The following is a 27,872-nucleotide window of genomic DNA, read 5'->3' as shown; positions in this document are numbered from 1 at the left end:
AGCGCGGCCTCCGGGACCCGGATTCGCCGCCATGCCGCTGCCTGTACCCGGCTGCCCTCGGCTCGGCCCGGCCCTGGCCCTGCTCTTGCTGCTCCTGGGCCCGGCGCGGCCCATCTCCTTCCAGCTGCCGGGCAAGGCCCGCAAGTGCCTGCGCGAAGAGATCCACCGCGACACGCTGGTCACCGGCGAGTACGAGATCGGGGTCCCGCCGGGGGCGGCCAGCGGCCCGTCCGCCAATCTCAAGGTGCGGGGGGCGGCCGGGGGCAGCCCCGACTTGTCCGCGTGGTGAGGGCCTAGGTCCCCGTGGACAGAGTCCCCGCGGGGCAGTGGTTCCCCGGGTCCGGCCGGGCCTGCTCGGCTCGGGGAGCGGCGTGACTCGGCCCAGAGCTGAGCTCTGCGGGACCCACGGAAGGAAGTGCCCCCCCCCCCGCGACGCCATTGCCACTGCCACGCCGGGAGGGGACCAGGCACAGGGCCCATTGCGGTTCACTCTGTGCACATGACATGTTGGGGGGGGGGGGAATGTGTCACTGCCATAGGGCCACGTTGAGGTTCACTCTGTGCACGTGGCATGTTTGGGGCAGGTTGGAGATGTGTCACAACCATGGGGCCACGTTGAGATTCACTCTATGCACCTGGGGTGGAGGGGTCACAGCCATAGAGCCCCCCAGTGTGCCATGTGCACAGAGTGAACCCTGAGGTGGATGTGTCACAGCCATGGAACCATGTCGAGATTCACTCTGTGCACATGGCATGTTTGGGTGGGGGGATGTGTCACAGCCATAGGGCCATGTTGAGGTTCACTCTGTGTATCTGGGGTGGAGGGGTCACAGCCATGGAGCCCCCCCAGTGTGCCATGTGCACAGAGTGAACCCTGATGTGGATGTGTCACAGCCATGGAACCATGTCGAGGTTCACTCTGTGCACATGGCATGTTTGGGGAATGTGTCACAGCCATAGGGTCACATTGAGGTTCACACAGTGCACATGGCCATAATGGGGAAAGGCTGACAGCTTTAGGGCCACATTGGGGTTCAGTCTGCACATGGCAGACTGGGGGATGGGCCACAGCCATAGAGCCACATTAGGGTTCACTCTGTGCACGTGGCACACTGGGGGATGTGTTACAGCCGTAGGGGCATATCGAGGTTCAATCTGTGCAAATGGCACACTAGGAGGATTGGTCACCAGCCACAGGGCCACGTGCAGCTTGATCTCTGTGAACTGAGGGGAGAGTGACAGCGACAGTGATGCTGGGGTTCACTCTTCACATTGCACAGCGGGAATATAGATGGGAAGAGGGTTACAGTAACAGGGCCACATCAGGGCTCCCTCTCTGCATGTGGCACAGTGTGGCGGGATTGAGGAGAAGGTCATGGAGATAGCATTATGTGGAGACTATTCCTTTCTTGCTGTTGCCAGGGGTATTAATGGCAGGTTTACTGAGGGGAGGGTGGCAGTTTGGCGCACTGGCGCTTGGAGGGCATTCCATATGAGGAAGAAAGCACAGAAGTGGGAGCACAAGGAGGACGTGAGGGGATGTGAAAGGGTTGTTGGAGCTGAGGTTAAGGCCAAGCAGTGTGTGCACGAATAATACACATATACCATCCACATGACAAACTGCCATTCTAATGCAGCTTTGACAGTCTTGCTTGCATCTCACCCAATAACATGTCCTCTCTGGTGGCCACTTCTAACTTCACTATCACCTCCCACCCATCTGAGCAGTGGTCTCACCTTGTGAATCAGTTTTTCAGAAACACGCTTCTTCTTTCTTTTTAAATGTGGGATTTTCCCCACTAATTGTCCCTGCCTGAGGTCCAGAAGGCTTGAGAATTTGTGATAAACTTAAGTACAATATCTTATGAATCCTCAGGGCCAGAAAAAGAAGCATTATCCCACTGGAAAGGGAAGATTTCCAGCTTCACAGTGAGGGACACAACATCTGCCTTGAACTCAGGAAGGGCCCAGGATATTGGCCCTTATGCTACTTTTAGGTCTAGAAAGGCTCTTTTACATCATTTTTTATTTTATTAAATGTTAGGCTATGTCTAGACTTAAACTGCTGGAACTGCACCGCTCTAGCACTTCAGTGTAGGTGCTCACTACAGTGACAGGAGGAGTTCTCAAGTTGCTTTAATTAATCCACCTCCCTGAGAGGTGGTAGCGAGGTCCACAGTTCAGCTTAACTATGTCCCTCAGGGTTTTTCACACTCCTGCGGCTAGGTCTACACTGGGGTCAACCTAAGGTATGCAACTTCAGCTACGCCAATAGCATAGCTGAAGTAGGCGTATCTTAGGTTGATTTACCTGGCCATGAGGACGGCAGTGAGTCGACCACTGCTGCTACCCCGTCAACTCTGCTTCTGCCTCTCGCCGCGGTGGAGTTCTGGAGTCGATGACAGAGCGATCGGGGATTGATTTTTATCGCGTCTAGACACGATAAATCGATCCCCGATAGATCAATATGGCGGGTAGCGTAGACGTACCCTGAGTGACGTAGCTGGCTCAACCTAACTTTTTAGTGTAGATCTGGCCTAAGCTCACTCGCTCTCTCTATCTCAGCTCTGTACATTCATTGCATTCTAGATTCATTGTAAGAAGGATGGATATACAGTGGCTTAAGAACTCAAATATTTCTGCAGTTGTTTTTCTGATAACACATGGCATGGATAAAGCTCATGGTGGTGTGGTGGATTACAGAGCCCCGTACGAGCAGAGTTTGTGCTTTGCAGCCTTTTCAGAATTGTGCTCTCCCCTCTGTTCTCACTCAGTGATCCAGTGTATCCTGGTTCTTTGCTTACCCATCCTTTGTACATCTGGTTCCACTTCCTCTTCTGAGACTTCTGTCTGCCACAGAAAGCCGGGTCCCTGATGCAGCATTACTTTTGTGCCAAGGTTGTGTTCTGGCTTTGCTTCCTTATGGGGCATTGAGGTTAATATCACTGGCAGAGGGAAATGTGATTTATTTTATTAGAATGTTAAACAAGCTTGGGTTGAAGGTCGTCCCTAACCTCTTGCAGCACTTCAGGCTTGGTAATAGTCTGTGGCATTTCTTGTCCTCTTCCCTTGTCATGCAGGACTGCTGTGGCCAACACTTGTGTTCTAAGGATGCTAGGTTTGGGCTCCTTTTCTATTGAGTGTGTTTGTGCAGTGGGAGCCAGGGGGAGTTGTTTAGGACAGGATATCTCCAGGTGGCACCTTCCCCACAGCCTGGAAGGTCAGGTTGTCAGAGCAGCCTCTCAGCACTAGGTCACCAAGGTGTAGAAAGTTGGTAGTTACTGTGTGTTGTATTGAAGATGGTTCCTGTCACTGAGCTGGGTGAAATGCCAGCACTAACAGTGGTACCGTCTCTTCCAGAGGAATCTGCACAATGCGCCAGCTGGCTGCAGAGTGGATGCTTTTGGGTGGATGACGTCCCACTTGGGCCTAGTCACTTGCGGCTCTCTCATTGTTTAAGCAGGCAGTGTGGGGAATTGATGGGCTGTTTGTCAAGACAGAGAACAATGCTTTGTCTGTAAGGGATGGCATTACTGTAAATAACGTTTGAACATTAAGAAGAATCCCTTTCAGGTTAGCTTGTCCTTCCATAAGAGTGTTGGCTGGGTTATAAGCTGCTTCCCTCCCATGCCCAGCTTGATGGGTAATGTGTCTGGCTGAGTCTGAATAACGGGTATCCAATACCGATGGAAGCAGACAGCAGAGCTGCCACTCTCTGAAATCTACTTCTGGGCACTCTACTACTTCTTAGCATATGCGCAACGTGCCTCAGTTGGCACATGATCAGGATTCATCACCGAATTTGGTCCACTGGTCGGATCATTAGCTTCCCCGGCCCTGGCTGGGTACTGATGCAGGGAGTGCATTTTGAACGCTTATTCACCCCCTCATCCCCACCCCAGCATTCTGCTGCTAGTGTTAGAGACAAGGCAAAAAGGTAAGGCCTGTGTACCACACAACTGCTTCTGTGGAAAGATAGCACTCAGAGCTTCCCCCAGAGTACAGCAGTGAGAATCCCAGTCAACTTTAAAAGGCAGTACTCCAAATACAAGGGACCCTTTAAAGTAGGTCCTTTTCTTTGTTTCCTTCACCGGACTTCAGTGTGCAAACTCAATACAGTATCATCCTGAATAATTTGAATTTGGTTAATCATAGTTGTTCTGTGAATGGTGTGCAGGGTAGGCTAACCAAGAAGCTGACCAAGTGTATCTTGTAGTCTCTCTGCTGCTTGGATTAAGATGAACCTCTGAATAGGAACTGCAGTACCAAAGCAGTGATTCACCTAGTCCATCCAGCCTCCTCTGGCACTGACATATACTACAGAGTTCCAAGGAAGTTGCAAGAAACCCCATAATAGACAATTATGAAACAACCTGCCCACAGAGGAAGTTTCTTCCTAACCTCCTGCTAGTTATGGCTTGTACTCTTTAGCATGAGAGTTTACATCCCTTATTATTTTTAACTTGCCTAATGAACCTGGTTGTTCTCATTATCCATATAAATATCTGAACCTCTTTTGAATCCTACTAAACTCTTGGCCTCAATGATATCCTCTGGCAGAAAATTAATTAGGTTTGTTTTAAAAGAAAAAATATTTCCTTTCAGTTGTAAATATGTTGCCTTTCCATTTCATTGACTGTTTTGTGTGTCTCTGTTGTGTTTTCTTATCTCCTTTGTAAGTAGCCCTGAAGATCTCAATGTCTTAATTTGGAATACTTTCTAGACTTCTCATCACCTCAGCACCCCTTTATTTCTGCTCTGTCTTTTGAGATAGGGGGAATCATCATATCTGAATAGTATTCCACATAAGGGCATACCATTGATTTATACAGTGGTGTTAAAACCTTCACTATATCAGTTGGCATATTTGTTTGCTGCTTTTTTTTTTTTTTTAACACTGTTGCACACTGAGAAGAGGTTTTAATTAAGCTATGCACAGTGATGTCTTTCCTGAGTGGCACTTACCATTGTGCTGTCAATTAATGTAACTTTGTTAGAACCATCTGTAGAGTTGACTAATCTAAATAATTTTGTGATAGCAGCACAAATTAGCAGTTACTCCTTCAACTTATATAGTCTGTCTGATCTGCAGTCCTGCTTCTGAGCTGTGCTATGAAGTGCCACTTCTACAGACCTTGATACCCAAACATTGCCCGGCTCAGGGCATATTGGCATTTGGATCTAATGGCGCACATTTGCCCCTTCTGCAGTTCTGCTGCTGGAAAGTCCGTTCTGTTTGTCCCTCGTTACCTTTCGCTGTAGGAGCCAGAGAATCTCTGTGCTTTGCTGAGCATTACTTTGGGAATTTACAATCCTAGCAAGTAAGGAGACGCTAAGGCCTGGTCTACACTGGGGGGCGGAGGATCAATATAAGATACGCAACTTCAGCTATGAGAACAGCGTACCTGAAGTCGACGTATCTTAGATCAACTTAGATTGACCTACTTTGCGTCCTTGTGGCGCAGGATCGACGGCCACCGCTCCCCCATTGAGCCCGCTTCTGCCTCTCGCCCTGGTGGAGTTCCGGAGTCGACTAGGAGCGCATTCGGGGATCAATGTATCGCGCCTAGACCAGACATGATACATCGATCCCCTCTAGATCGATCACTACCTGCCAATTCAGCAGGTAATGTAGACATACCCTAAGAAGTCAATGAACAAGGATTCAGGGAATTAGACAACTTAAATTAGTCTGTGTCCAGGTTGTTTTAACTAAAAACTCAGTGAAATGAGATCCTAGAAGTCTGCTGTTTTTGCCAGCCTGGGGGAGGAGAGGAATTGAAATGGGGCAGATGGAAGCAAAGTGCAGCAAACCCTAAAGAGGGCACAGGAAGAGCCTAAGTTTGTCCATGTGTCATTGAGGGACTGTGCTCCTGCCTGCGTCTGTGCTTGAGCCACTCTTGCTGTCTGTCTCTCCTACAGATAACTGACTCAGCTGGACACATCCTTTACTCCAAGGAGGATGCTACTAAGGGCAAGTTTGCCTTCACCACTGAAGACTATGATATGTTCGAGGCTTGCTTCGAGAGCAAGCTCCCTGTGGGTGAGTGCAGAAAGCTGCTCCCAGCCCTCCCTCTTCCTTACTCTTGGTGGAGTATGTTGGGTGAGGGGTCAAGGTGAAGCAATTTCAATGTCCAGTTTGCAAAGCACTTTGGGATTCTTCATGCCAAGAAGAATGGGATCCTCTGGGATGAGGAGTTTCGTGTTACTGGTGCAGAACAGCTGTTGCTTGCATTAGGATTGGGGGTGAAATGATCCTTGCGGCTCACCTGCAGAGCACTATGGGATCCTTCAGGCCCAGGCACAAGAGGAATGGGGTCACCAGCACGGAATTGTGGGCAGCAGGTGGGCATCCCAGAAGTGCTGTTCCCATGCTGCCTCTCCTCACATCTCAATTCTGACAGCACAGAGTAGGCTGATACCCATTTGTCCTCCCCGTTTGCCCACTTCTTCCTTCTCCTCTTTGATGGTAGAGGGTGGTCCCTTTTTTGGGTGCACCCTGTGGCAGCAGCCCTGTGCTAGGCTGGGAGCCCCTTCCCAGAGGGGTTGCAGCACCCTGTGATAGTTGCCTGTGGTTGCACAGGGTGTCTCTTCCTTTGAGTGATCCTTTGACAGAGGGAAGAGGAAGTGAGCTGGACGTCAGTCCTGCCCTTGTGCTGCAGGGACAGTTGCCTAACTCGCACTGGGGCTGCCATTTCCTGTGAGTGTGACGCATTTGCCACTCCCTGCTGAATAGCTGGGATCACGTTCAGAACAAACACCCTGAAAACCGCAAGCATGCGGGTTCCATCCCCAATCTGGGGAAGGCTGATCTGATCCCTGCTGTAGCCTTACTTCAACTTGGGGTGCTCCCCTCTTCTCACAGTCTCTGCAATGGTTCCCCTTTTGTGATCCCATTCCTCTTATGCCTTATCGTACGGGATCCCAGAGAGCTTTACGGACTGGCCATAGAGATTGCTTCACTCCCACCCCCGATCTAAATGCAGGCACTTTGGTGTAGGATGGAGGAGCTGTTCTGCCCCGGGCTTAGGACTGGCTGAAATGGCAGACGCTAACCTAGCTTGAGATTTGGTCAGGCTGTAGGTTGTAACACTCTGATTCTTGTGCAATGCTGAAGATCCTGTGCCATGTTGCATAAGAATCAGGATGTTATAACCAACATCCTGACCAAATCAGGGCTTTGATTTTATATCTCATTCAAGAGATGGCTCTTCCAGGAGCACCGTCCCCCATCGCTTTGGAGGCTTGAGTCTTTTGGAGTGGAAGGTCCTGGCTCCCCTGGAATGTCAGTTCTGGGGGAATTGATTGAATTTTGCTGAGCTAATTCAGTTGGACAATTCTCCCTGCTGCCCTGTTAAGGAGTTTCCTACTGGACCCCTTTGGTGTCTGTGAGCAGAGCAGTCCCAGCTGTGGCTGCAGCCTGGGAGGTGCTCATCACTAGCAGAGCTGTGGCTTTCCTGGGAGGGCAAGCTGGGCAGTAGGAACTGTTGGTGGAGAAAACGCAGAGCCGTTGTGCCAGGTGGGTTCTGAACAACTAGGATTTCTCAACCCCCAGCCACAGAAATGGGGAAGAGGAAGTGAAAGGTGGCAGATCAGCTCCTTGTGCAGGGCCCCAGGATCTGGGACAGGGCAGCTTGCCAGACATGGGGATCTCTCCTGGCAACTCTTCTGAGTGTGGGTGGTGTACATCAGGCTGTGTCTCTCCTCCTTTATCCATTTGCCCTGGTCTGACAATTATTGCATTACAAGGCTCAGGTCAGAATTGCTATTAAGGCCCATGTGGAGAACTGGCCACAATCCCACCTAGCAATGGAATAGCAGGAGCTGGATTGTCTGGGGAATTGGAGCATCACTTCACTGCCAAAGCCTGGGGCAGCGTCTTCCTCTCTGCTTGGCACCCTGCGTTAGGAGCACAGAACCCCTATCTGTCTGGAACAGCCTGTTCTCTTCCTACCTTCTTTTTGGGGAGAACAGACCTTTAACAGCTTCGTCTGAGAGACACAGGTTAAGTTGCATGTTTCCCCTTTGAGCTGGCACATGAGTAGTTGTGTGGACCCTGGTGAAGTTGCCCCAGGCCCAGCTACTCTCTCCCCACTTTTGAGTAGCTGCAGCAGCTATTCTGAAGTGGCCTGTGAAAGGCCCCATCTTCACGAAGGGCTTTGCAGGAGCTGGGCAGAGTGAATCAGGACTCCCAGTCTCTAAAACCCCAGGATCATTTATTTTGTTTCATGTCTTGACACCACCAATTCCTCAGCTACAAGAGGGAACAGGGAGTTTATTGAAGATCCTTGGAACCCAATGTAAACCACCCTGGGCCTCAGGCCTAGCAGCCTCCCAGGGGATCACCATCTGGAAGCCCCTGAAAATGTTAACCCCTCACAAAGTGCCTGCTCCCCACCCCTATTGCACTCACCGGCTCTCTCACTCTTCCTGCTACGTGGTGGCTGTCCCCTCATCTCATGCTTCAAGGTTTGTTGTCCTGTCCACCAGGCTTCTCGCTCTGCTCACCTCAGCCTGAGGGTCCCAAAACCCTACTCAAACTTCTGTAAGTTACATAATATGCAAAAAATCCCTCACTGATCTGCCTGTGTTGAAGGCCCTTGTGTGGCTGTTGGCAGTAGCTCCCCCCCTTTCCTCTCAGCCTCCAGATCTGTCTGCATAACATAAACAAAATGTGTGGCAAATTGCTGAAATGTGAAACCACCAGGGTTTGCTGCGTATCATGGTGTCACTGGCAGATTACAATGGTTTTTAATTCTGTTTTAAGGATCTTTCCTCTCTGTGTGAATTATATTGACCAATTTTTTAAACAAGAACTAGACAAAAAATTCCACCCTGTGCAATCATAAAGACCTTCCCTCCTCCCCAAATTTGAATCCCGGGCTTTCAGATCTACAGCAGAGACATCTCTCGCTTGGGCCAAAGGAATACATTATACTCAGTGTGGAACAGCTGCTAGAAGAGTGTGCAAGACACACATGTTGCCAGTGGGTTATACAACTTTTTGGTAGACAGCAGTAGAATGTTGGACAGTAGGAATCCTGGATTTTGTTCTCGGCTCTGAGAGGGAAGTGTTTGCTAATGGTTAGAGCGTGGTTGGTTAGAGGCAGGATAGCCAGACACCTAGCTTTGACACATTCATTCTGAAAGCCTGTGTAGCTGAGGGGAATAAAGCTTTTGCCTGTTATATTAGAGATCTGGGATATTTTCCCAGCTCTGCCTGAAGTGACCTTGTGTAACTCTGCTTTTAACTTATTTGTAAATTGCGGGAATGATACCTGAGTATCTCCTAAGGAATTCTTGACTGTTCTTCCTGATAAGGACTCTGAAGTGCATAATCAGTAGAGGTGAGATTAGAACTGGTGGTATCCATGCACCTTCCTTTAGGCCAGGGGTAGGCAACCTATGGCACGTGTGTCAAAGGCGGCATGCGAGCTGATTTTCAGTGGCACTCACACTGCCTGGTCCTGGCCACTGGTCGGGGGGGGCTCTGCATTTTAATTTAATTTTAAATGAAGCTTCTTAAACATTTTAAAAACCTTATTTACTTTACATACAACCATAGTTTAGTTATATATTATAGACTTATAGAAAGAAACCTTCTAAAATCATTAAAATGTATTACTGGCACGCAAAACCTTAAATTAGACTGAATAAATGAAGACTCGGCACACCACTTCTGAAAGGTTGCCGACCCCTGCTTTAGGCTACCGGGTATTTGGATAGGGAAGATCTCTCATCTGCGAACACTTCCTAGTTGGGTGATGTGGTGGAACAGGCAGCTTGATGTAGCTGAAATATGAGATGCTCTGGAAAATCCTGTATACTTGTAATCTTTTCCCCCTGCCCTCTCCCATATGTGGTAGTTGGCTGTAGCCCTGTGCCTGTTGCTTTAGGCTCCCCTGTTCTCCCCCAGCTTGTTTTTTGGCTGTCATCCTTCATATATGCAATGACCTGCACCCTGGGGTGGCTGTTGTCTGTAGCTCTTGCTCTACTCATGTGTGTCTCTAGTCTGTCTGCTGAGTGGAGGTGGCTGTGTCTCCTGCCTTGGGAAGCCCTATTCAGAGTCTGGGCACACTTTAACAGTCTTGGTGCCTGGCAGCGGCTTGTGTCCTGTGCGCTTAGTGCTCTTAGCTACAGCTTGTTCTCATTGTCTCTGGGAGCCCTTCCATCAGCCAGGGTTCATTCAGAAGGTCCTGTGATTTTAAGCAGGACTGTGCTGCTTCTGCAGCTGGCTGGAGACTCGCCGGGGGAGGAGTGTTGTGAATCTCTCTCCAATGAGGGGAGTTGGTGAGTTCCTGGCAGCCTGAGAGCTGCGCACAATGAATCCTTTCAATGCACTTCCAGGAACGGGGAGGATGCTGGACCAGCTCGTGATCCTGGACATGAAGCATGGAGTGGAAGCAAAGAACTATGAGGAGGTATGTCCCTTGCCTGCTGCCGGTACCTCAGAGCTCCTTCCTAGCAATCACGTGACGCTGTGTTTGGATCTGGGGCTTACGATTGGAAACTGCTTTCCCAGCTGTGATGAAAGCCTGTCTGCAGCTGGGAGCTTCTATTAGCGTCTCATGTGGTAGAGATCTAAAAAAAACCTGGCTGCTCTAATTCTGGGTGGGCCGAGGCCCAAGAGGTAAGTTTCTCAGCCAGCCAGCTGGGGTTTAGGTATTGGAGTCAATAACAGGCTGACACCAGTAGTTTCTGTTGCCCCAACAGCAGGGGGCAATGCAAGGAAAAGGCAAAGCCTCCTAAATGTGAAGCTTTATAATTTCCATTCACAACCACAAGAGATGCTGATCCACAACCTCCTCGGAGGGGGCAGCTGCCTTTTCAGGGACAATTTCAGTGTTTCTCACAGTCAGAAGAGCTGCCAGTACAAATCTGCAGGTTGGCTTGAAGTGCTGAGGCATGCTGAGCAGTAGGCAGGGAGAAGGATTGTGTCAGGTGTTGGGCCTGGACATGGGATACCAATTACCTGGGACAGTCACTAGCTGGTTTGGGGAGGGAGAGGGAAGGGAAGTTTGGTAGCTCTCTTTCAAACTGTTAGCCAGGTTTTTTCTAAGCTTATATTTTCTGGCTTTTGACCCCTGCAGGGCTGATGCCTGGGAAGATCAGTCGTAAGCTAGGGAAAGCTCTTGTACGTGTTCAGTGGGAATAATAACTGAACACCACATGAAAAGATGTACCCGGGAAGCAGGAATGGTTCAGGGAGTAGAGTGGGCAGCAAATTAGGCAGGAGTTTGCAGTGTTAGATGGCAGCAAAAAGTGATAGTGCAGTTCTGAGGTAGATAGGTAAAGACCTCGCATCCTGGAGCAGGTAGAGGACAGGCCTTCTCTGTCCTCTGGTCTGACAGTACTTATAATATATAATTGGAGATATACCCATCTCCTAGAACTGGAAAGGACCCTGAGAGGCCATCAAATCCAGCCCCCTGCCTTCGCTAGCAGGACCAAGTACTGATTTTGCCCCAGATCCCCAAGTGGCCCCCTCAAAGATTGAATTTATAACCCTGGGTTTAGCAGGCCAATGCTCAAACCACTGAGCTATCCTTCCTCTTGAGACACTACAGTCAGTTCTGGGCATCTACCATCCGGATATTAACAAATTATACTGAGCTCGGAGAAGAGAAAATAGGGATTGGTGGTAAATGTGTCTAGGTGGGACGATAACAGGACTATAATTGTGTGTATGTATTTAAAGATTAAGTATTATCCCCATTTTACAGATGAAGAGAGGAGGCACAGAGAGGGGAAGGGACTTTCCAAAGGTCATTTAGGAAGCCTGTAGCTGAGCCAAGAAAATAATCTTGAGCTCCCAAGTCTCAGCCTAGTACCTACAGTAAAGACCATCCTTTTCCCTGCTGGGAAGTGAGTTAGGCCGTGAACCTGATGTGCACAGCTGGGCCGAGGCAGCACCCACAGAGAAAGCTGGAGGAGTTGCTCTCCAAGAAGCTTTTTGTCAAGTTACCCTACAGGCTCCCCTTCTCCCACAAGCAGAAGTCACTGCTCCTCCTTTCTGTCCACACTGCAGTGGACAGTGCTGACTCGCTTTATCTACCTGCAGGTCAGGTTCTGCTCCCAGAGATTAGGCATTGAGAAATAGACTCAGGCTCAGAGTCTGCCCCAATGTTACCACCTCATGGTGTATGCTAGGCAGAGTATGGGTGCGCAGGCATTCCTAGTCACCCCCACTGCAAAGCTTAGCATTAAGACGAGAGGGAGCTGTGCAACTGTCTGGTGTTTACTCAGTATACAGAATCCTCCTGCCACTTTGTGTCCCTCACTTGTTTTAGGAGAGTAACCAAAGGAAAAGAGACAAGGAGAAGTGCTAGCAGCTGGAGTGGCAGAGGAGAAGGGTCTTGCTCAGTCTACACAGTCAGGCTGAAATAGAACTTGAGGCAGCATTCCCATAATATTAGTAGGAGTGTTGTAAGCAAGACATGAGAAAAAATTATTCCACTTGACTAGCATTGCTATGGCCTCAGCTGGCGTATTGTATGCAGTTCTGGGCACCACACTTCAGGAAAGATGTGAACGAATTGGAGAAGTCCAGAGAAGAGCAACAAAAATGATTAAAGGTCTAAAAACAAGACCTAGGAGGAAAGATTGAAAAATAAATGTTTTTGTTTAGTCTGGAGAAGAGAAGACTGAGAGGGACATAACAGTCTTCAAGTACATCAAAGGTTGTTATAAAGAGGAGGGTGATAAATTGTTCTCCTTATCCACTGAGAACAGAACAAGAAATAACGAGCTTAAATTGCAGCAAGGGAGATTTTAGATTAGACATTAGGAAAATTCTCTAACTGTAAGAGTAGCTGAACATTGAAACAAATTACTTAGTGATGCTGTGGAATCCCAATCATTGGTGGTCTTTAAGAATAGGTTAAACAAACACTTGTCACGGATGGTCTAGGTAGCACTTAGTCCTACCAGGAGTGCAGGGGACTGGGCTAGAAGACCTGTAGAGGTCCCTTCCAGTCCTACGATTCTAATATGTGAAAACAGGGCCTCCAGACATGGGAAACTCCCTATTCAGCAACTCCTATGCCCTATTGACTTTCTTTGGCCCAGAGAAAGGGCCAGTAAAGAAGCTGGGTGTCCAGTACCCGCACACATTTCTGGGGCCCCTTCTGCAGAAGGGAGTCTTTCCTTTCTTGGCACTGCACATTACCTCCAAGTATTCACAATATAAGGAGATGAAGGGCTCGATCATTGCCCCCTAGTGCACAGTCTGTGACTTACATAGAGCTGGATTCAAAGGACTGTATTGCTGCCCCTAATGGTGAAATGTGCTGCCAGTTGAGGCCTTCTGCAAAACTTCAGCTTTCAGTATCCCTCTAAGTGTGAATCAAATTAAATTCTTACCACAAAGACAAGTGGCTGATTAAGTCTTATAGGGGAGAGAGAAGGATTTATAGAGTCATAGACTCTAGGACTGGAAGGGACCTCGAGAGGTCATCGAGTCCAGTCACCTGCCTTCATGGCAGGACCAAATACTGTCTAGACCATCCCTGATAGACATTTATCTAACCTACTCTTAAATATCTCCAGAGATGGAGATTCCACAACCTCCCTAGGCAATTTATTCCAGTGTTTAACCACCCTGACAGTTAGGAACTTTTTCCTAATGTCCAGCCTAAACCTCCCTTGCTGCAATTTAAGCCTATTGCTTCTTGTTCTATCCTTAGAGGCTAAGGTGAACGAGTTTTCTCCCTCCTCCTTATGACACCCTTTTAGATACCTGAAAACTGCTATCATGTCCCCTCTCAGTCTTCTCTTTTCCAAACTAAACAAACCCAGTTCTTTCAGCCTTCCTTCACAGGCCATATTCTCAAGACCTTTAATCATTCTTGTTGCTCTTCTCTGGATGGATGGGCAGGGTTAGAGGGGGAGAGGGTCGTTCAGAAAGATGCAAGTTCCTGTTATAGATGGGTAGCAACAGTGTAAAAAGTGATTGGCATTGGTGTGACTTACCCCAATTTCAAACCAGGTAAGCTGCACCTGTACAAGTCATTTTCACACCACAGCTAGGTAGGAGTTTGCACCAGTGTAACTGCACCATTGCAAAAACCCCACTGTAGACAAGCCCTCAGAACACCATGCTGGTTAATAATGGAATAGTGGCATGATGGCGGACAGGTGGGTGCCCTGGAAGCCCTGGGTATATTTGCAGGGGATTAACAGATCTCCCTTTAGCTGCACTAAAGGGAGACCTGTTAACCCCCTTCAGTCCTGGAAGTATGTAAAGGGGTGTTCTGGGCTTGGCCCAGTGAGAAGCTTAGGTTTTTCCCAGCAGAGCCTTCCCATTCGCCATCCTTCAGTTCTGGATGTGGAGAGCAGCATCGTAGAGGAAGTCATCTGAGTCTCACTCACTTCCAGACTTGTTTCATCAGGTGCCTGACCGGAGATTTAGTCACTGAGGGTATGTCTACATTGCAGGACAAAACCTGTGGCATCCAGTCTCAGAGCCTGGGTCAGTTGTCTCAGGGTTCAGGCTGCAGGGCTAAAAACTGAAGTGGAGAGGTTCATGCTTGGACTGGAGCCAGGACTCTGAGACCTACCTTGTGGGATTTTAGAGCTTGGGCTCTAGCCTGAGCCTGAAACTCTCCATTGCGATTTTTAGCCCTGCAGCCTGTGCCAGAGTCAATTAACCAGGGCTCTTGATGCCTGGTGCTGCAGGTTTTTTTATTGCAGTGTAAACGTACCCAAAGCTACTAGGAAAGGTTGTGTGCTGTGGGCCCCTGTATAGGAAGGGGATTAATTGAGGAGGTGGCGGCATGGTATGCGTAAAGCCTTTTACTGAAATCATCAATTAGCTAATATTGGTCTGACTCTAAATATCTTTTTAAATCTATTCTCTCTTGCTCCTACTTTTTTTAAAAGCCACTGTTTATAGAATCCCCAGGTTTGATCTCCCCGTTAGCTGCCCATAAAACAGCTTGAGCAGAATACGCTGTGCTGTCCATTTTACTCGGGGGAATTCCGCACCTCTGCGCAAGCACAGAATTATTGTTCCCTGCAGATTTTACTTTCTTCCTGCAGAGTACACCTCTGCCCTGATATAACACAGTTCTTGGGAGACAAAAAATCTCACCGCATTATATCAAACTTGCTTTGCCCCTCCCTGTTCCTTGTTTCCTGACCGCCCCTCCAGAGACCCCTGTCCCTAATCATCCCCAGGACCCCACCCCCAACCCAACCCCACTGTCTCCTGACTGCTCCGACCTCTATCCACACCCCTGCCCCCTGACAGGCACTCCCCAGCAGCGGCAGGAAGCGGAGCAGCCTGGGCCCAGTCCGCTCCACTCCACCAGTTCCCAGCTGTGGCGCTCCGCTTCCCACCGTCGGTGAGTGCAGGGAGGTTGGGGAAAGGATGTCCCCCCGCACTCACCAGCAGAAAGTGGAGCGACACGGCCCCAGCCTGCTTCACTTTCCTTGCCCCGGCCCCAGCCTTGTCACTTGGGGGGTGGCTGGGGAAAGGTCCTGCACTCACCTGCGGTGGGAAGTGGAGCACCACAGCTGGGAGCTGGCGGAGTGGAGCTGGCTGGGGCTGGGCTGCTCCGCTTCCCACCGCCAGTGAGTGCGGGGAGGTTGGGGAAAGGACGCCCTGCACACTCACTGGCGGCGGGAAGCGGAGCGCTGCGGCTGGGAGCTGGTGGAGTGGAGCTGGCTGGGGCTGGGCTGGGCTGCTCTGCTTCCCACCGCCGGTGAGTGCGGGGAGGTTGGGGAAAGGACGCCCTGCGCACTCACTGGCGGCGGGAAGCGGAGCACTGCAGCTGGGAGCTGGCGGAATGGAGCTGGCTGGGGCTGGGCTGGGCTGGGCTGCTCTGCTTCCCACCGCCGGTGAGTGCGGGGAGGTTGGGGAAAGGACGCCCTGCGCACTCACTGGCGGCGGGAAGCGGAGCACTGCAGCTGGGAGCTGGTGGAGTGGAGCTGGCTGGGGCTGGGCTGGGCTGCTCTGCTTCCCACCGCCGGTGAGTGCAGGGAGGTTGGGGAATGGACGCCCTGCACACTCACCAGCGGCGGGAAGTGGAGCGCTGCAGCTGGGAGCTGGCGGAGTGGAGCTGGCTGGGGCTGGGCTGGGCTGCTCTGCTTCCCACCGCCGGTGAGTGCGGGGAGGTTGGAGAAAGGACGCCCTGCGCACTCACCGGCGGCGGGAAGCGGAGCGGAGCAGCCCAGCCCAGCCCCAGCCAGCTCCACTCCGCCAGCTCCCAGCTGTGGTGCTCCACTTCCTGCCGCAGGTGAGTGCAGGACCTTTCCCCAGCCGCCCCCCAGTGACACGGCTGGGTCCGGGGCAAGGAAAGTGGAGTGGGCTGGGGCCGGGCTGCTCCGCTTCCACCGCCGCTGGTGAGTGTGGGGGAGGATCCCTTCCCCCAAGCCCCCTCCCCTGAGCAACACGGCTGGGGCCAAAGCGAGGGAAGCAGAGGGGGCTGCTTCTGGCCCCCTGCTAATCCCCCGGGCCACTGTGGGGCCCCCAAAAGTGCCCTCCCACAGCTCCTGCTCCCCAGACCAGGTGGGGAAGCCCCTGACCGCCCCCAAGACCCTGTGCCCCTTATTGAACCCCTTGGCCCCGGCCTGGCCCAGCACCCTTAACACGCTGCTCAGAGCAGCATGTCAGGGCTTTACTGCGTTGTATGCAAACCCACGTTATATTGGGGTAGAGGTGTAATTAATTCATGCACCTGTCCCAGGCAGCGGTCCCACGTGGGCGCATCTGGTTTGGGCATTGGGAGCAGCCGGGGGAGACACAAAACACTGCTTCAGGAGGCTGGGCGTGAGTGCAAGACTTTGTCCCTCTTGCTCGGTATCGTGGTGTGCCCAGAGCAAGGGAATGGCAGGGCTGGGGATGCCTCAGCCAGTGGCTCCTACCATGTGTTGGGCTCCAGCTGGGCTGGAGGGGAGGGAAAGGACTTTCTCTTCCCTTGCACGGGCCTTCCTGGGGCCAGGGTTGGGTCAGACCCACCTCCAGGGCATCCAGACCACACACACATGCCCCCCCCTCCACTTGCACCCAGACCCTCCCACCAAGCCCCACCCTTCTGCATCCAGACTCCCACCCCAAGACCCAGACCATCCCCTGCTGAGCCCCTTGCACTTGAACCCTCCACCCTGCTGACCTGCACCACCCCGCTGAGCCCTCTGCACCCAGACCTCCACTGAGCCTCACTCCTCCAGCACTCGGACCTCCTTGCTGAGCTCCCTGCACCTAACTCCCCCCCCTCCCCTCCAAGCCCCATGGTCCCCACACCCAGACATTCCTTGCTGAGCCCAAACCACCCACCCTTCACCACCACCCCCCCCCCCCGAGACCTATTCTCCCTGCACCTGGAACCCCCCACTGAGTTCCTGTGTATCCAGATTGCACCTGGACACCCCCCCCCCCACTGAGCTGCCCACACTCAGATTGCTCCCCACAGAACACAATCCCCCACACCTGGCTCCCTCACACTAACCCTTCCACACTTGGCTCCTGGCAGGCTGAGCCTGCTTGCCCCACACCTGGATTGTGGTGGCAGATCTGGGTGTGCATGAGAGTATCCCCCTCTTGCTTGCTAATGCATGCACCTGGCCCAGAGGAACAGGGCTCTGGGGTGGGGCAGGCCTGGCCCTTGCGCTGTGTTAGGGTCGGGTGCAGCCCCACTGCCAAGTCCATGTCCCAAAGGGGGTGTGGGTGTCAGGGTGATCCCCCAGCTCTGCAGCCAGTGGCATGCGCTCCCCACTGCCATGCTGGAGCTTCCACTTCCATTGCACTTCCAATCTATTGTCTTAATTTCTAGTCCAGTGATTGTACAATGACATGCTGAGTACTACGCTGGATATGAGCTATGTCATTCACTAACGCCCGAGTCTGGCAAAGCATTTGTTTCAATGGGGATACACTCACGCTGTGTGGTGTTAATCACACAGTGACTCAATTACTTGCAGAAACAAATAGTATTCATGAGGGAATTCTGTGCCAAAAAAATAAAAAATTCTGCATATTTTATTTGTCAAAATAACAATATAATCACACGATTTTCAATTGTTTTGGTAATGTATTTCAAAGTACCTGTCAGCAAGTATGTCTGTAACAATACAGACATCAAAAAAGATTCACAAACATTTTTTTGACAAATTAATTCCTTACTAGGTATATCAGCACATCTATATGGCTCCACAGAGCAGATGGCAATACTAATAATGGTGAATTCGGGGCAGGAACCTGTGTTACTTCTACACTAGGGTGGAGAATTTAAATGTAGCAATGGCGAGAAATGTAATCTGCTTTCAAGCCAGAGCTGATTGATTTAAATCATTATTTAAATTAGCAGAAAACTTTGATTTAAATCATCAATTTTAATCATGTTTTGCATTTTTACTTTTTAGTTATTTTCCTAAAGAAAGATTGATTCTCATTGATAACCATTAGAACATGTTGGTTTTCCAATAAATATAGACTTTATACTAAATTTGCTGCTACTTTTTAATAACCAGGAAGCATACATTGCATTTATACATGTGTTTAAGCAATTATTATATAGCTGAACTTATATTTATTTGGAGTATTGATTTTTACATTTTCATTATGTTAGAAAATGAATGATGCATTTCTGATTTCCCAGATGATGATTAATTTTTTATATCTAATTTCTGTCCAGCTTTATTTGGATAAAAATTCAAATTCAGTTAAAAATACACAAACAGTATTTTTTTTTTAATTTATTTAACTAAAATTATTTTAAATGTGCTGAATACATAAGAAGAAAGTTTATCAAGATACATGTTACACTTAAATCTCCGATATATACTCGGTCATAAGCCAGTTCGTTTATAAGCTGACTCCCCCCAAGACGGATAAGTAAAAATGGAAAATTTTTATGATCCGTTCATAAGCCGACACTATAATTCAGGGGTTCAGCAAACTTTGGATCTCGGGCCATCAGGATAAGCCGCTGACAGGCCGAGATGGTTTGTTTACCTCGAGCGTCCGCAGGCATGGAGGTAAACCTAAGCAGACAAAGTGTCCCGGTGCGCCAGCTGCTTACCTTGATGGGCCAGGACAGCAACTGGTGGGGAAATTTTTTGGGGAGGAGAAGCTGGAGGTTGGGAGTAACCCCTGTGACCACCACCACATGACCCCACCCTGAGGCCAGGACCCCCCCACACTCTCCCTATCCCATCCCATCCCACCTTATCTGGGAAGGGCCAGAGGAGGATGTCTCTGACCTGGCTGGAGCTGCTCTGGTAGGCTGGGCAGCACAGCCACAGCATGTTTCAGCAGGCTGGGCTGGGCGGCGCAGCCACAGCGTGCTCTGAGGTTGGAGACCCGGACCTGCAGCTGCTTTGGAGGCTGGTGGGGGAGAGCAGCGTGGCCAGAAGCGGAGAGACTCTGGCCCTGCCTCTTCCCTTCTGGCTCTGTTGGCTGTGCTGCCTCTCCTTGCTCCCTCTGTTGCGGGAAGGGGCTGTGTCCCACCTCTCCCCCTCTCTACCTGTTCATAAGCCAACCCCCTTCTCTGGTGCTTCCCTTTTTTACTAAAAAAATTCAGCTTATGAATGAGTATATATGGTAACTAATTTGTTAAACAAAGGCAGATGAAATTCAACAAAATGGCAGATTAAATTCAATGTTGATAAATGCAAAGTAGTGCACATCAGAAAACATAATCCTAACTATACATATACAATGATGGGGTCTATAATATATAATAATGGAGAAATACCTATCTCCTAGAAGTGGAAGGGACCCTGAAGGGTCCTTGAGTCCAGCCCCCTGCCTTCACTAGCAGGACCAAGTGCTGATTTTTCCCCAGATCCCTAAGTGGCCCCCTCAAGGGCTGAACTCACAACCCTAGGTTTAGCAGGACAATGCTCAAACCACTGAGCTACCCTTCCCCCCTAAAGTAGCTGTTACCACTCAAGAAAGAGTTCTTGGAGTCATTGTGGATAGTTCTCTGAAATCATCCACTCAATATGCAGTAGCAGTCAAAAAAGGGAACAGAATGTTGGAAATCATCAAGAAAGGTGTAGATAATAAGACAGAAAATATCATATTGCCTCTGCATAAATCCATGGTACACCCACACCTTGAATACTGCATGCAGATGTGGTTGTCCCATCTCAAAAAAGATATATTGGAATCGGAAAAGGTTCAGAAAAAGGCAACAGAAATGATTAGGGCTATGGAACGGCTTCTGTATGAGGAGAGATTAACAAGATTGGGACTTTTCATCTTGGAAAAGAGGTGACTAAGGGGGGATATGATAGAGGTCTATAAAATCATGAGTAGTAAAGAGAAATTAAATAAGGAAGTGTTATTTACTCCTCATAATACAAGAACAAGGGGCCACCAAATGAAATTAATAGGTAGCAGGTTTAAAACAAACACAAGAAAGTATTTTTTCATGCAACACACTGTGAACCTCTGGAACTCCTTGCCCAGACGGTGTTGTGAAGGCCAGTACTATAATGGTGTTCAAAAGATAGCTAGCTAGATTCATGGAAGATAGGTCCATCAATGGCTATTAGCCTGGATTGGCAGGAATGGTGTCCCTAGCCTCTGTTTGCCAGAAGCTGGGATTGGGTGACAGGGCATGGATCACTTGATGATAACCTGTCCGTTCATTCCCTTTGGGGCACCTGTCAGAGGACATGATATTGGGCTTGATGGACCTTTGGTCTGACCCAGTATGGCCATTCTTATGTAAGGAAATATTATCTGTAGTTAATAAATTGAAGTGATTTTTTCTGGTCACTCTGTCCGTCAGGATTTTAGAACTAATAGATCTCATTCTCTCATACCTATAGATGAAAAAGGAGAAACTAGTTTTTCTGCTGTTTTGACTCCTATTGGTTTCTTAACTTGTAAGGAGTTAGTCATTAACCTGAACTAGATGAATGAACTGAAATGAAGAAAATATTCTCTCTGCACCTGCAGAAGAGGCTATTGCAGTCAAAAGCTGACTCCAGGTGCTTAGCCAGTAACTTCAATAAATTCAGTGGTTTTTTTTTTTTTTTAAATTGGCACCAGGCATATTAATTAGTATTATTTATTTAATTTAAATTATTTTAATAGATTATAATAACTTCAGGCCTTAATATAGGTTATCATAATTTCAAATTTAATTTTAAATGGGTGTATTTTTTAAAATAAACCTGTATTTACATTTTTTTAAAATCAGATTTAAATTTTAAAAATCTGAATTTTTTTATTTTAAAACAATAACCAATTTTTTATCCTCCATGTTCCCAGCAGCCCCCGTCTATGTCATGTTCACATATTGAGTGCGCTCGTGTTTATGCCTTAGATTTAAATGCAATATAGTCAAGTTACGGTGCTTCTGGGAAGGGGAACTTAGAACTTTCTGAGTCGGTGTGTTTACATTTTCATCCCTGAAGTTGTTGCAGTACCAAAGTGGGCTTTGTAACTGAATTTCCTGTGTTTTTTTTTCTCTATCCTTCCTGTGGCATGTGGGGAGGGCCTGAGTGCAGGCCTTCGGCATGGAGTTATCACACCACCCACACAAGAACATGTAACTTTTCTTGTAACTTTCTGCCACGTGGCAGACTCTACCAGCCCAAACCCCAGAAACCAATTCTGAATGAATGAGAACTAGGGAGAGTCAGAAGGGAATGTGTTTAAATACATGCATGCATGAGCACCCATGCTATGTTCCTGCTGTGAGCCGGAGCAGCTATAGGTGTCTTGCTAGGAGTTGGTGGGGTAGATGGAGTAACAGTGTGGAGAACCTCGCTGTTTGGAGTTACCTGTGGTTTTCTGGCCTGCAGAGGGCACTGTCCTAGTGGAGAGATGTCCCAGATCTAGGCCCATGTAAGAGCTGCTGCTTCTAGCTCAGTGACTTACTGATTATCCCCTTAACAGATTGCTAAAGTGGAGAAGTTGAAGCCTCTGGAAGTGGAACTGCGGCGCCTGGAGGACCTCTCTGAGTCTATTGTCAATGACTTTGCTTACATGAAGAAACGAGAGGAGGAGATGCGGGACACCAATGGTAAGAGATCATGTACTCCCAGGGAGGACTGCAGCTGTAAGATCTATACTCTAACTACGTCTGGGTTAATGGGACAGAATTTGGAGATTAGGCAATTACAGCTATCACTGTCTGTTCTGTACACTGTCAAGAGACCTTTAAACTTCTGGGAGGGGGATGCTCAACCAGCCCTTTCTAGAAGTCAATTCCTTTTCTCCCACACAATGCTCATGATTCTACCATGGGAAAATAACCTCATGGTGGTGCTGCATCAGCTCAGCCCCCAGTTCCCTCCTCCTCACCCTCAAATCTGAAATTTCACCACTGAAGTTCTACAGAGCTGAGGGAAGATGATTTCTGGGAGACCTTCCCCTCAAGAGGATCCTCTATCCTGACTCTGGGCATCAGAGCTTCTTTGTACTGGTTTGTCTGTTTCAGAGTCGACTAACATCAGGGTCCTGTACTTCAGCATCTTCTCCATGTTCTGTCTCATCGGACTGGCCACCTGGCAGGTCTTCTATCTGCGTCGCTTCTTCAAGGCCAAGAAGCTGATTGAGTAAAGGGGTAATTCCCCTTCCCCTCCTCTCAAACCCAGCTGGACATCGCTGGGACCCAGCCATGGCCCTCCAGAGCCATCTTGCAGATGATACATGCTGAGTGGAGGTTTTCTGCAGGAACTGTCCCTTAAGAGGGGAGGGGAGTATAAGCACTGGAGACTACAAAGGGGCTTCTGACCTCCTGTTGGATGGTAGGGGCGGGGGAGGTTGTGATGGGTTTGGGGACTCCGGAGGCAGTGATGAAATAAAATTTGTTTCTGTGACAGCTGCAGTTGGTTTTGCACGCTGTCTTTTCTCCTTTTATATTCTAAGCTTGGTGTCTCCCATCTGTCTGTGACCATTGTGTTACTCTGAGCCACTTGAACCAGCTAAGCTCATTAGGTGCCATGCAGCTAGAATTTGGGGAAGGGGGAACTCCAAAGTTCTGGAACCCAACCATATGCAAACAGAGCTTGGTGCAAAGTGACAGGGGTTGCAGTGCTAGCAGGGAGGGGGCATTGAATTTTAGCCTCTGTCATAGACATTGGTGTTTCTCCCTGTGGGAGCTGGAATCTTTATGATGATGGGTCGATGCATTCAGGCAGATAAGGGTTGGATTTGGAGAATGGGGAGTTAACAGGCTGGGCAAGATGTTGCTGAGCTTGAAGAGAAGCCTGCCTGACTCAAACAAGCTGTTGAGAGTCAGCCCCACCCTGTCCCCATGTGTTTGTCTTGGATTTGCTTCTCTTTCTGAAACGATGCAGCAGTTCCCTGAAAGCGCCTTGGTCACTGAGGGACCTTTGTGTGGAGGTAGAAGGCCTTGCTCCGATTCAGATTTGCAATGCAGGCTTGGGCCCATCTTTAGAATGGGAGCATGGTAGGTTGGGAACTTCGTGAGGCCCTCTTCTCATCTGCTAGAGTTAATGCCAAGTGTAGCTGGTTGGACCTTCATTCCCTATACATGACATGCCCTGCTTTGTGTTCTGGGGATGTGTGGGACACCCTCCCGGCTAGCATTCAGAGGAGCCGAGGGAGTGCAGATGAAGCAGAGTACAGTACACAATGGGAACACGGTTGTGCCCCTTCTGAGGGTCTCTGAGTTGACGAGCACATGTGACAATGGCAGAAATGTCTTCCCTAAACTGGTGAGAGCAGCTGTGCTGTATGTAGTGAGAGGCCCTCTGTAGTCCTACTGCCCCTAGCACAATGTTGGATTAAACAGACCAGGTAGATTCATTTCCTGGACTTATCCCACAAGGGTTTCTGGGCAGAATTATGAAAATTCTTTCATCTTCCCTTAGAGCAAAAAGACCATCAGGGCCTAGCCCCTGATCACACGCCCCTCGTCCTTCCAGCCCAGAGGTCTCCCTGCCATTCAGACAAAGCAGCGTTTGTGGTGTTTGTGTTTTCTGAAATTATTTTGTGAAATGTTTTTCTAGTCTGAATTTATCCTTCTGCTATTTAAAAAAAAAAAAAAAAAAAAAGCCCACAGGCAGCCAGGAAGGAAGAGGAGAAAATTGAAAGTAAGACCCTCTATTGTCTTCTAAATCCATTAGACAAGTCACAGTTTTGTATCATTTGTCCAGAAATCTTGTATCTTTTTAGGCTTTTTGCTCTTTCTTCACTAGCCCCTCCTCCTCCTCCCCCATCTACAAGATCCTGACCTTATTAGTTCCACCTGCAAGTGCCCAAGATGTTTTTAATTTCTGCTTTTTTAACAGCTCTGTTCAGAACCCAAGGCCCACTTGCTTTATCCCTTTAAGCACTGGGAAGCTGTTACAACACCACAGCAAAGATGTCTCAGGATGGGACTGAGCTGGAAGAGATAGTTACAGGGAGCTTAGCTTCCCACAGTCTGAAGCCTCTAGCAGATCTGCTAAGGCTTAAAAAGGGTGAGAATGAAAAGAATGTTTGGAGGCACTTCTCCTGTCTCTGCTTTTGCTAACCTCTTTGCTATGTTGGCACACTGAGATCTCTTACATAAATGAGGTTGTGAGGCTAGCACTACACCCAGGTGACTGTTGCTCTGTAGTCACATTGATGTTGCTCAGCCTCTGTCTCTGCTCTTAGCTCTTGTGGTATGGGGACTGGGCAACAGACACTGGGAACTTGTATAGAATTGCCTGTAATTACTTGTCTGGGGATTTTGTCATTTTTCTCAAATAAAGCTTCCTTTGGAAAAATAACCCTCCTGAATTGTGTGTCTCTTGTCCTCTTCAGGCTACATTCCCACTAACTGATTCTCCTTGCAATCCTGACTGCAGGCACGCTAACCAGGGAAGTCTCAGCACTTAAAGGAGATTTGCAATTTCCTCCACTCTAACCTCAGTAACTGCTTGTAAATTAAATTTGTCTGAGGAATGTAAGTGAATTCTGGGCTGCTAAAAGGAGTCATGTTGATAGGCCTGGAGATTGCAGGCCTTCAGTTTGCAGAACAGGTACAGTACAGGCATCAGCAGGACAAACAGCACTCACACTGACCTAGAAGGACCACCTCTAACAGGGAGAGTGTCTCTGGTTCATTAAATCCTTGCCCTCTCTACTAACTATGCCATCTGATCCTGTGGGGGCCATCTTTTGTGAAGCAACTGGACTGAGACCATCAAATGATTTCACCAAATAACTCTCAGCTGGTAACTGACATGGGCTGGTGCTCTGGAGCTGAAAGGCTCCTTATCTCATTGTCGCTTATTCCTGTTCATTAAGAAAAATGGGGTAACTTTAGGTCTGTTCTACAGAGGGAACTTTAAATCTCAAACATGGGTTTGCCCCTTGTGAGTGACAAATATGCACTGAATGGAGTGACTACTAGGCAATTTCTTTATTGTATGCAGGCAGCGTCCCCTGTTGTGCTCCTGTACCTCTTGCTGAGAGATGCTGGAATTGTAGTACTGGAAGCGAGCACCCCTTCCTGCACCACTTCCTCAGGTGCCCCATATGGTGAGATGGGTAATTGCTAATTCCCCTCATGATCTGTGCTGCTGCATCATTCTTTAGAACACCCCTGGCATTGCAGGAGTAGAGGAAAGGATTTCAGACTAGTGTTTTCAGGAGAGCTTTCATTCTCTCCAGTTAAGTGTTGTTGCAGTCAAAAAAATCCATACTTCTATGGCAGCTTACTTTCTGGTGTGCATACTACAGACATCTCCAGAGGAGTTGGCTCCAGGTGACCTAGGCTAGGCCCTCTCATCCTGTACTCTTGCAACCATATTTGTTATGTTTATACAGTGCCTGACACAATGGGGCTCAGGCCTGTGGCTGCTATTGGAATAATAACTGTCAGTAGACAGCTCTGCCATTCAGCATTTCAGGAAGGGAAATTCTCAGCCCTGTCAGATAAGGTGTAGTCTCTGCATACATTTAAGTATATAATCACTAGATACAGCTGTTCTCTCATCTGGATAGTTTGGATTTGGGTCTGGATCTCCTCAACGTTCTTAGGGAGTTGATGTGGTTTAATTCTGTTCCAAGTCTGAGCAATGGGCTGAAGCTGAGCTGTTCAGATAATTGGGTCTTGGCCCATCTCTACTTGTGACAAACACATCACCAGTAGATGTAATTATTGAAGCAAACCCCATCAGACAGACAGTGCCAGACATCTTCCACCCACCCATTCTAATTGAACATGACTAACAATTCCTACATTATTTAGACAGTACATAAACATTTTACCTAGAACTGCTTTAACTCAGATATAGCCTCATATATTCCATCTCTCTTCCTATGTCAGGGCAAATTCTATGCTCCGTACAGAATACCTACCTCGGCTGCTCTGTTTGTTGTTATGAAATTAACATCTTACACCATATCACACATCTCCCAGAAGACATCAAAATGTGTAACAAATAACCACAATGTGGAACACCTGTGTTTTGTTGCATGCTGTGCCATGACTGATGGTAGATAATGTTTTTTAACTAAAACATGTTAAAGACATTTTCTTGCTGAGTGAATCAAATAAACCAATCTGTTAGAGAAGGGTAGTGGGTCCCTACCTGGGCATCTCATGGAAAGATAAGGGTTTGGAGAAAGAGGGATGGTTCCTGCCAAGGGTCCCCAAATTCACTTAATGTTGGTGGACACCCCTTCCGAATTAACTTGGTTTAAGCTGGCCCTACTTTTAGCTTCCTTTGTTACTGCCTTCACCAGCACATGCCTTCCTGAGGCTCACAAGGCCCTCAGGCTCTGCTCCTCTCTCCCTCTACCCTTAATGAGCAGAGAGAAGCCTCTGAGAGTGGGAACTTAACTGCCCTGGAGCGGATAGTTGCGGTTGGGGAAGGAGGGCATGGGACCGATGCATCTTGCACAGGAGGAGAGCAGGGAGTAAAGAGAGAATGGCGCCTATTAGCCTGTGAAGAGCACAGCAGTTCAAGTCCTACTCCGCTCTCTGCCTTTTCCCCTCTGCCTCCCTCTGTAAAAATGTATCATCATACCCAGTTGCTCTCCCCCTTCTGCCTACCCAAAACAACCACGGGCATCCTTTTGGGCTTGTTTCCTTAGAGGCTTTTCTCACCCCCTTAGAAGGGAGGTGGAAAGGGGAGAAGGGGGGCAGAAAGCAAAATGCACTGTAGAAGCCTGGGACACTTGAGTTCCCTGCCATACCAAAAATATTAAACTGGTATTAGTCACCTAGCACAGAAAGAACGAGCAATGAGAAAAAAGGATCAATGTATGTATGATATTTGGATGGTTTAATATGAATTTTTATATTATAAATGGACATTATAGTGAGAGGCAAATTAGAAATACCTAAAGATTACATCCTGTATCTGCATTACAGTAACAGATTATCTCCACACTTTGTTTTATTAACTAACATATGTGGCATATAGCTTAAGCAATACTTAGGTTATCTGGCAACCTTAACTTTGAGCTAAAGTTTTTAGCTGAAAATGTCCTTTTGGAGGACGGGGGTGGGGAGAGGGGGAGAGAGGAAGAAAGCAGCAGAAGATACTTTAGGAGCTTAAGCTGATTTCATTTATAAAGTTATATGTGGATAAAACTTTGTGTCAGAACGAGACTTTAAATGAATTATTTTCAGTGTGTAAAGGGGTATATGTCTAAGTCTTTATGTACTGAAAAGAATTCAGTGTATAAATTTTGATGCAATTGTAAACTCTTCAGGGCATGTTTGATGTCCTCCTGTGTGCTTGAGGTAGAACGGTAGAGTGATTCCAGTTGGGGCCATTGGGTGCTACCACTATACAAATAATAAATAAAAAGAATAAATGTGAATAAAACTCTTGCTGAAAGGGCCTCTTGAATTTCTGCGCTGTTTGCTAATTCCACATAGATGGGTTGTAGGTGTTAAAAGCAACTATAATTTTTCTGCTGAATTTACAATTTTGACTTGGATTCCTGTGAATGCTAGATA

At 48.3% G+C, this 27,872-nt stretch overlaps 1 protein-coding gene across 1 annotated transcript; it reads left to right on the top strand.

Annotated features, from left to right (window-relative positions):
- On the top strand, positions 1-24,684 carry TMED10 (transmembrane p24 trafficking protein 10). The gene is made up of 5 exons (XM_050955758.1): positions 1-244; positions 5,923-6,043; positions 10,348-10,421; positions 21,857-21,983; positions 22,401-24,684. The coding sequence occupies exons 1-5, from the start codon at positions 32-34 to the stop codon at positions 22,520-22,522; spliced, it is 657 nt and encodes a 218-aa protein (XP_050811715.1). The 5' UTR covers positions 1-31; the 3' UTR covers positions 22,523-24,684.
- The last annotated feature ends 3,188 nt before the right edge of the window (positions 24,685-27,872 follow it).

The sequence above is a fragment of the Gopherus flavomarginatus genome, chromosome 5, assembly GCF_025201925.1.
Source record: "Gopherus flavomarginatus isolate rGopFla2 chromosome 5, rGopFla2.mat.asm, whole genome shotgun sequence".
Lineage (NCBI taxonomy): Eukaryota > Metazoa > Chordata > Testudines > Testudinidae > Gopherus > Gopherus flavomarginatus.
This window is presented reverse-complemented; position numbering and strand designations above follow the sequence as displayed.

Excerpts from the sequence above, each read along its gene's own strand:
- TMED10 (XM_050955758.1), top strand. The coding sequence starts at position 32 with ATGCCGCTGCCTGTACCCGGCTGCCCTCGGCTCGGCCCGGCCCTGGCC. Across the intron at positions 245-5,922 it reads GCCCGTCCGCCAATCTCAAG|ATAACTGACTCAGCTGGACA; the intron begins GTGCGGGGGGCG and ends TCTCTCCTACAG. Across the intron at positions 10,422-21,856 it reads AAGCAAAGAACTATGAGGAG|ATTGCTAAAGTGGAGAAGTT; the intron begins GTATGTCCCTTG and ends TCCCCTTAACAG.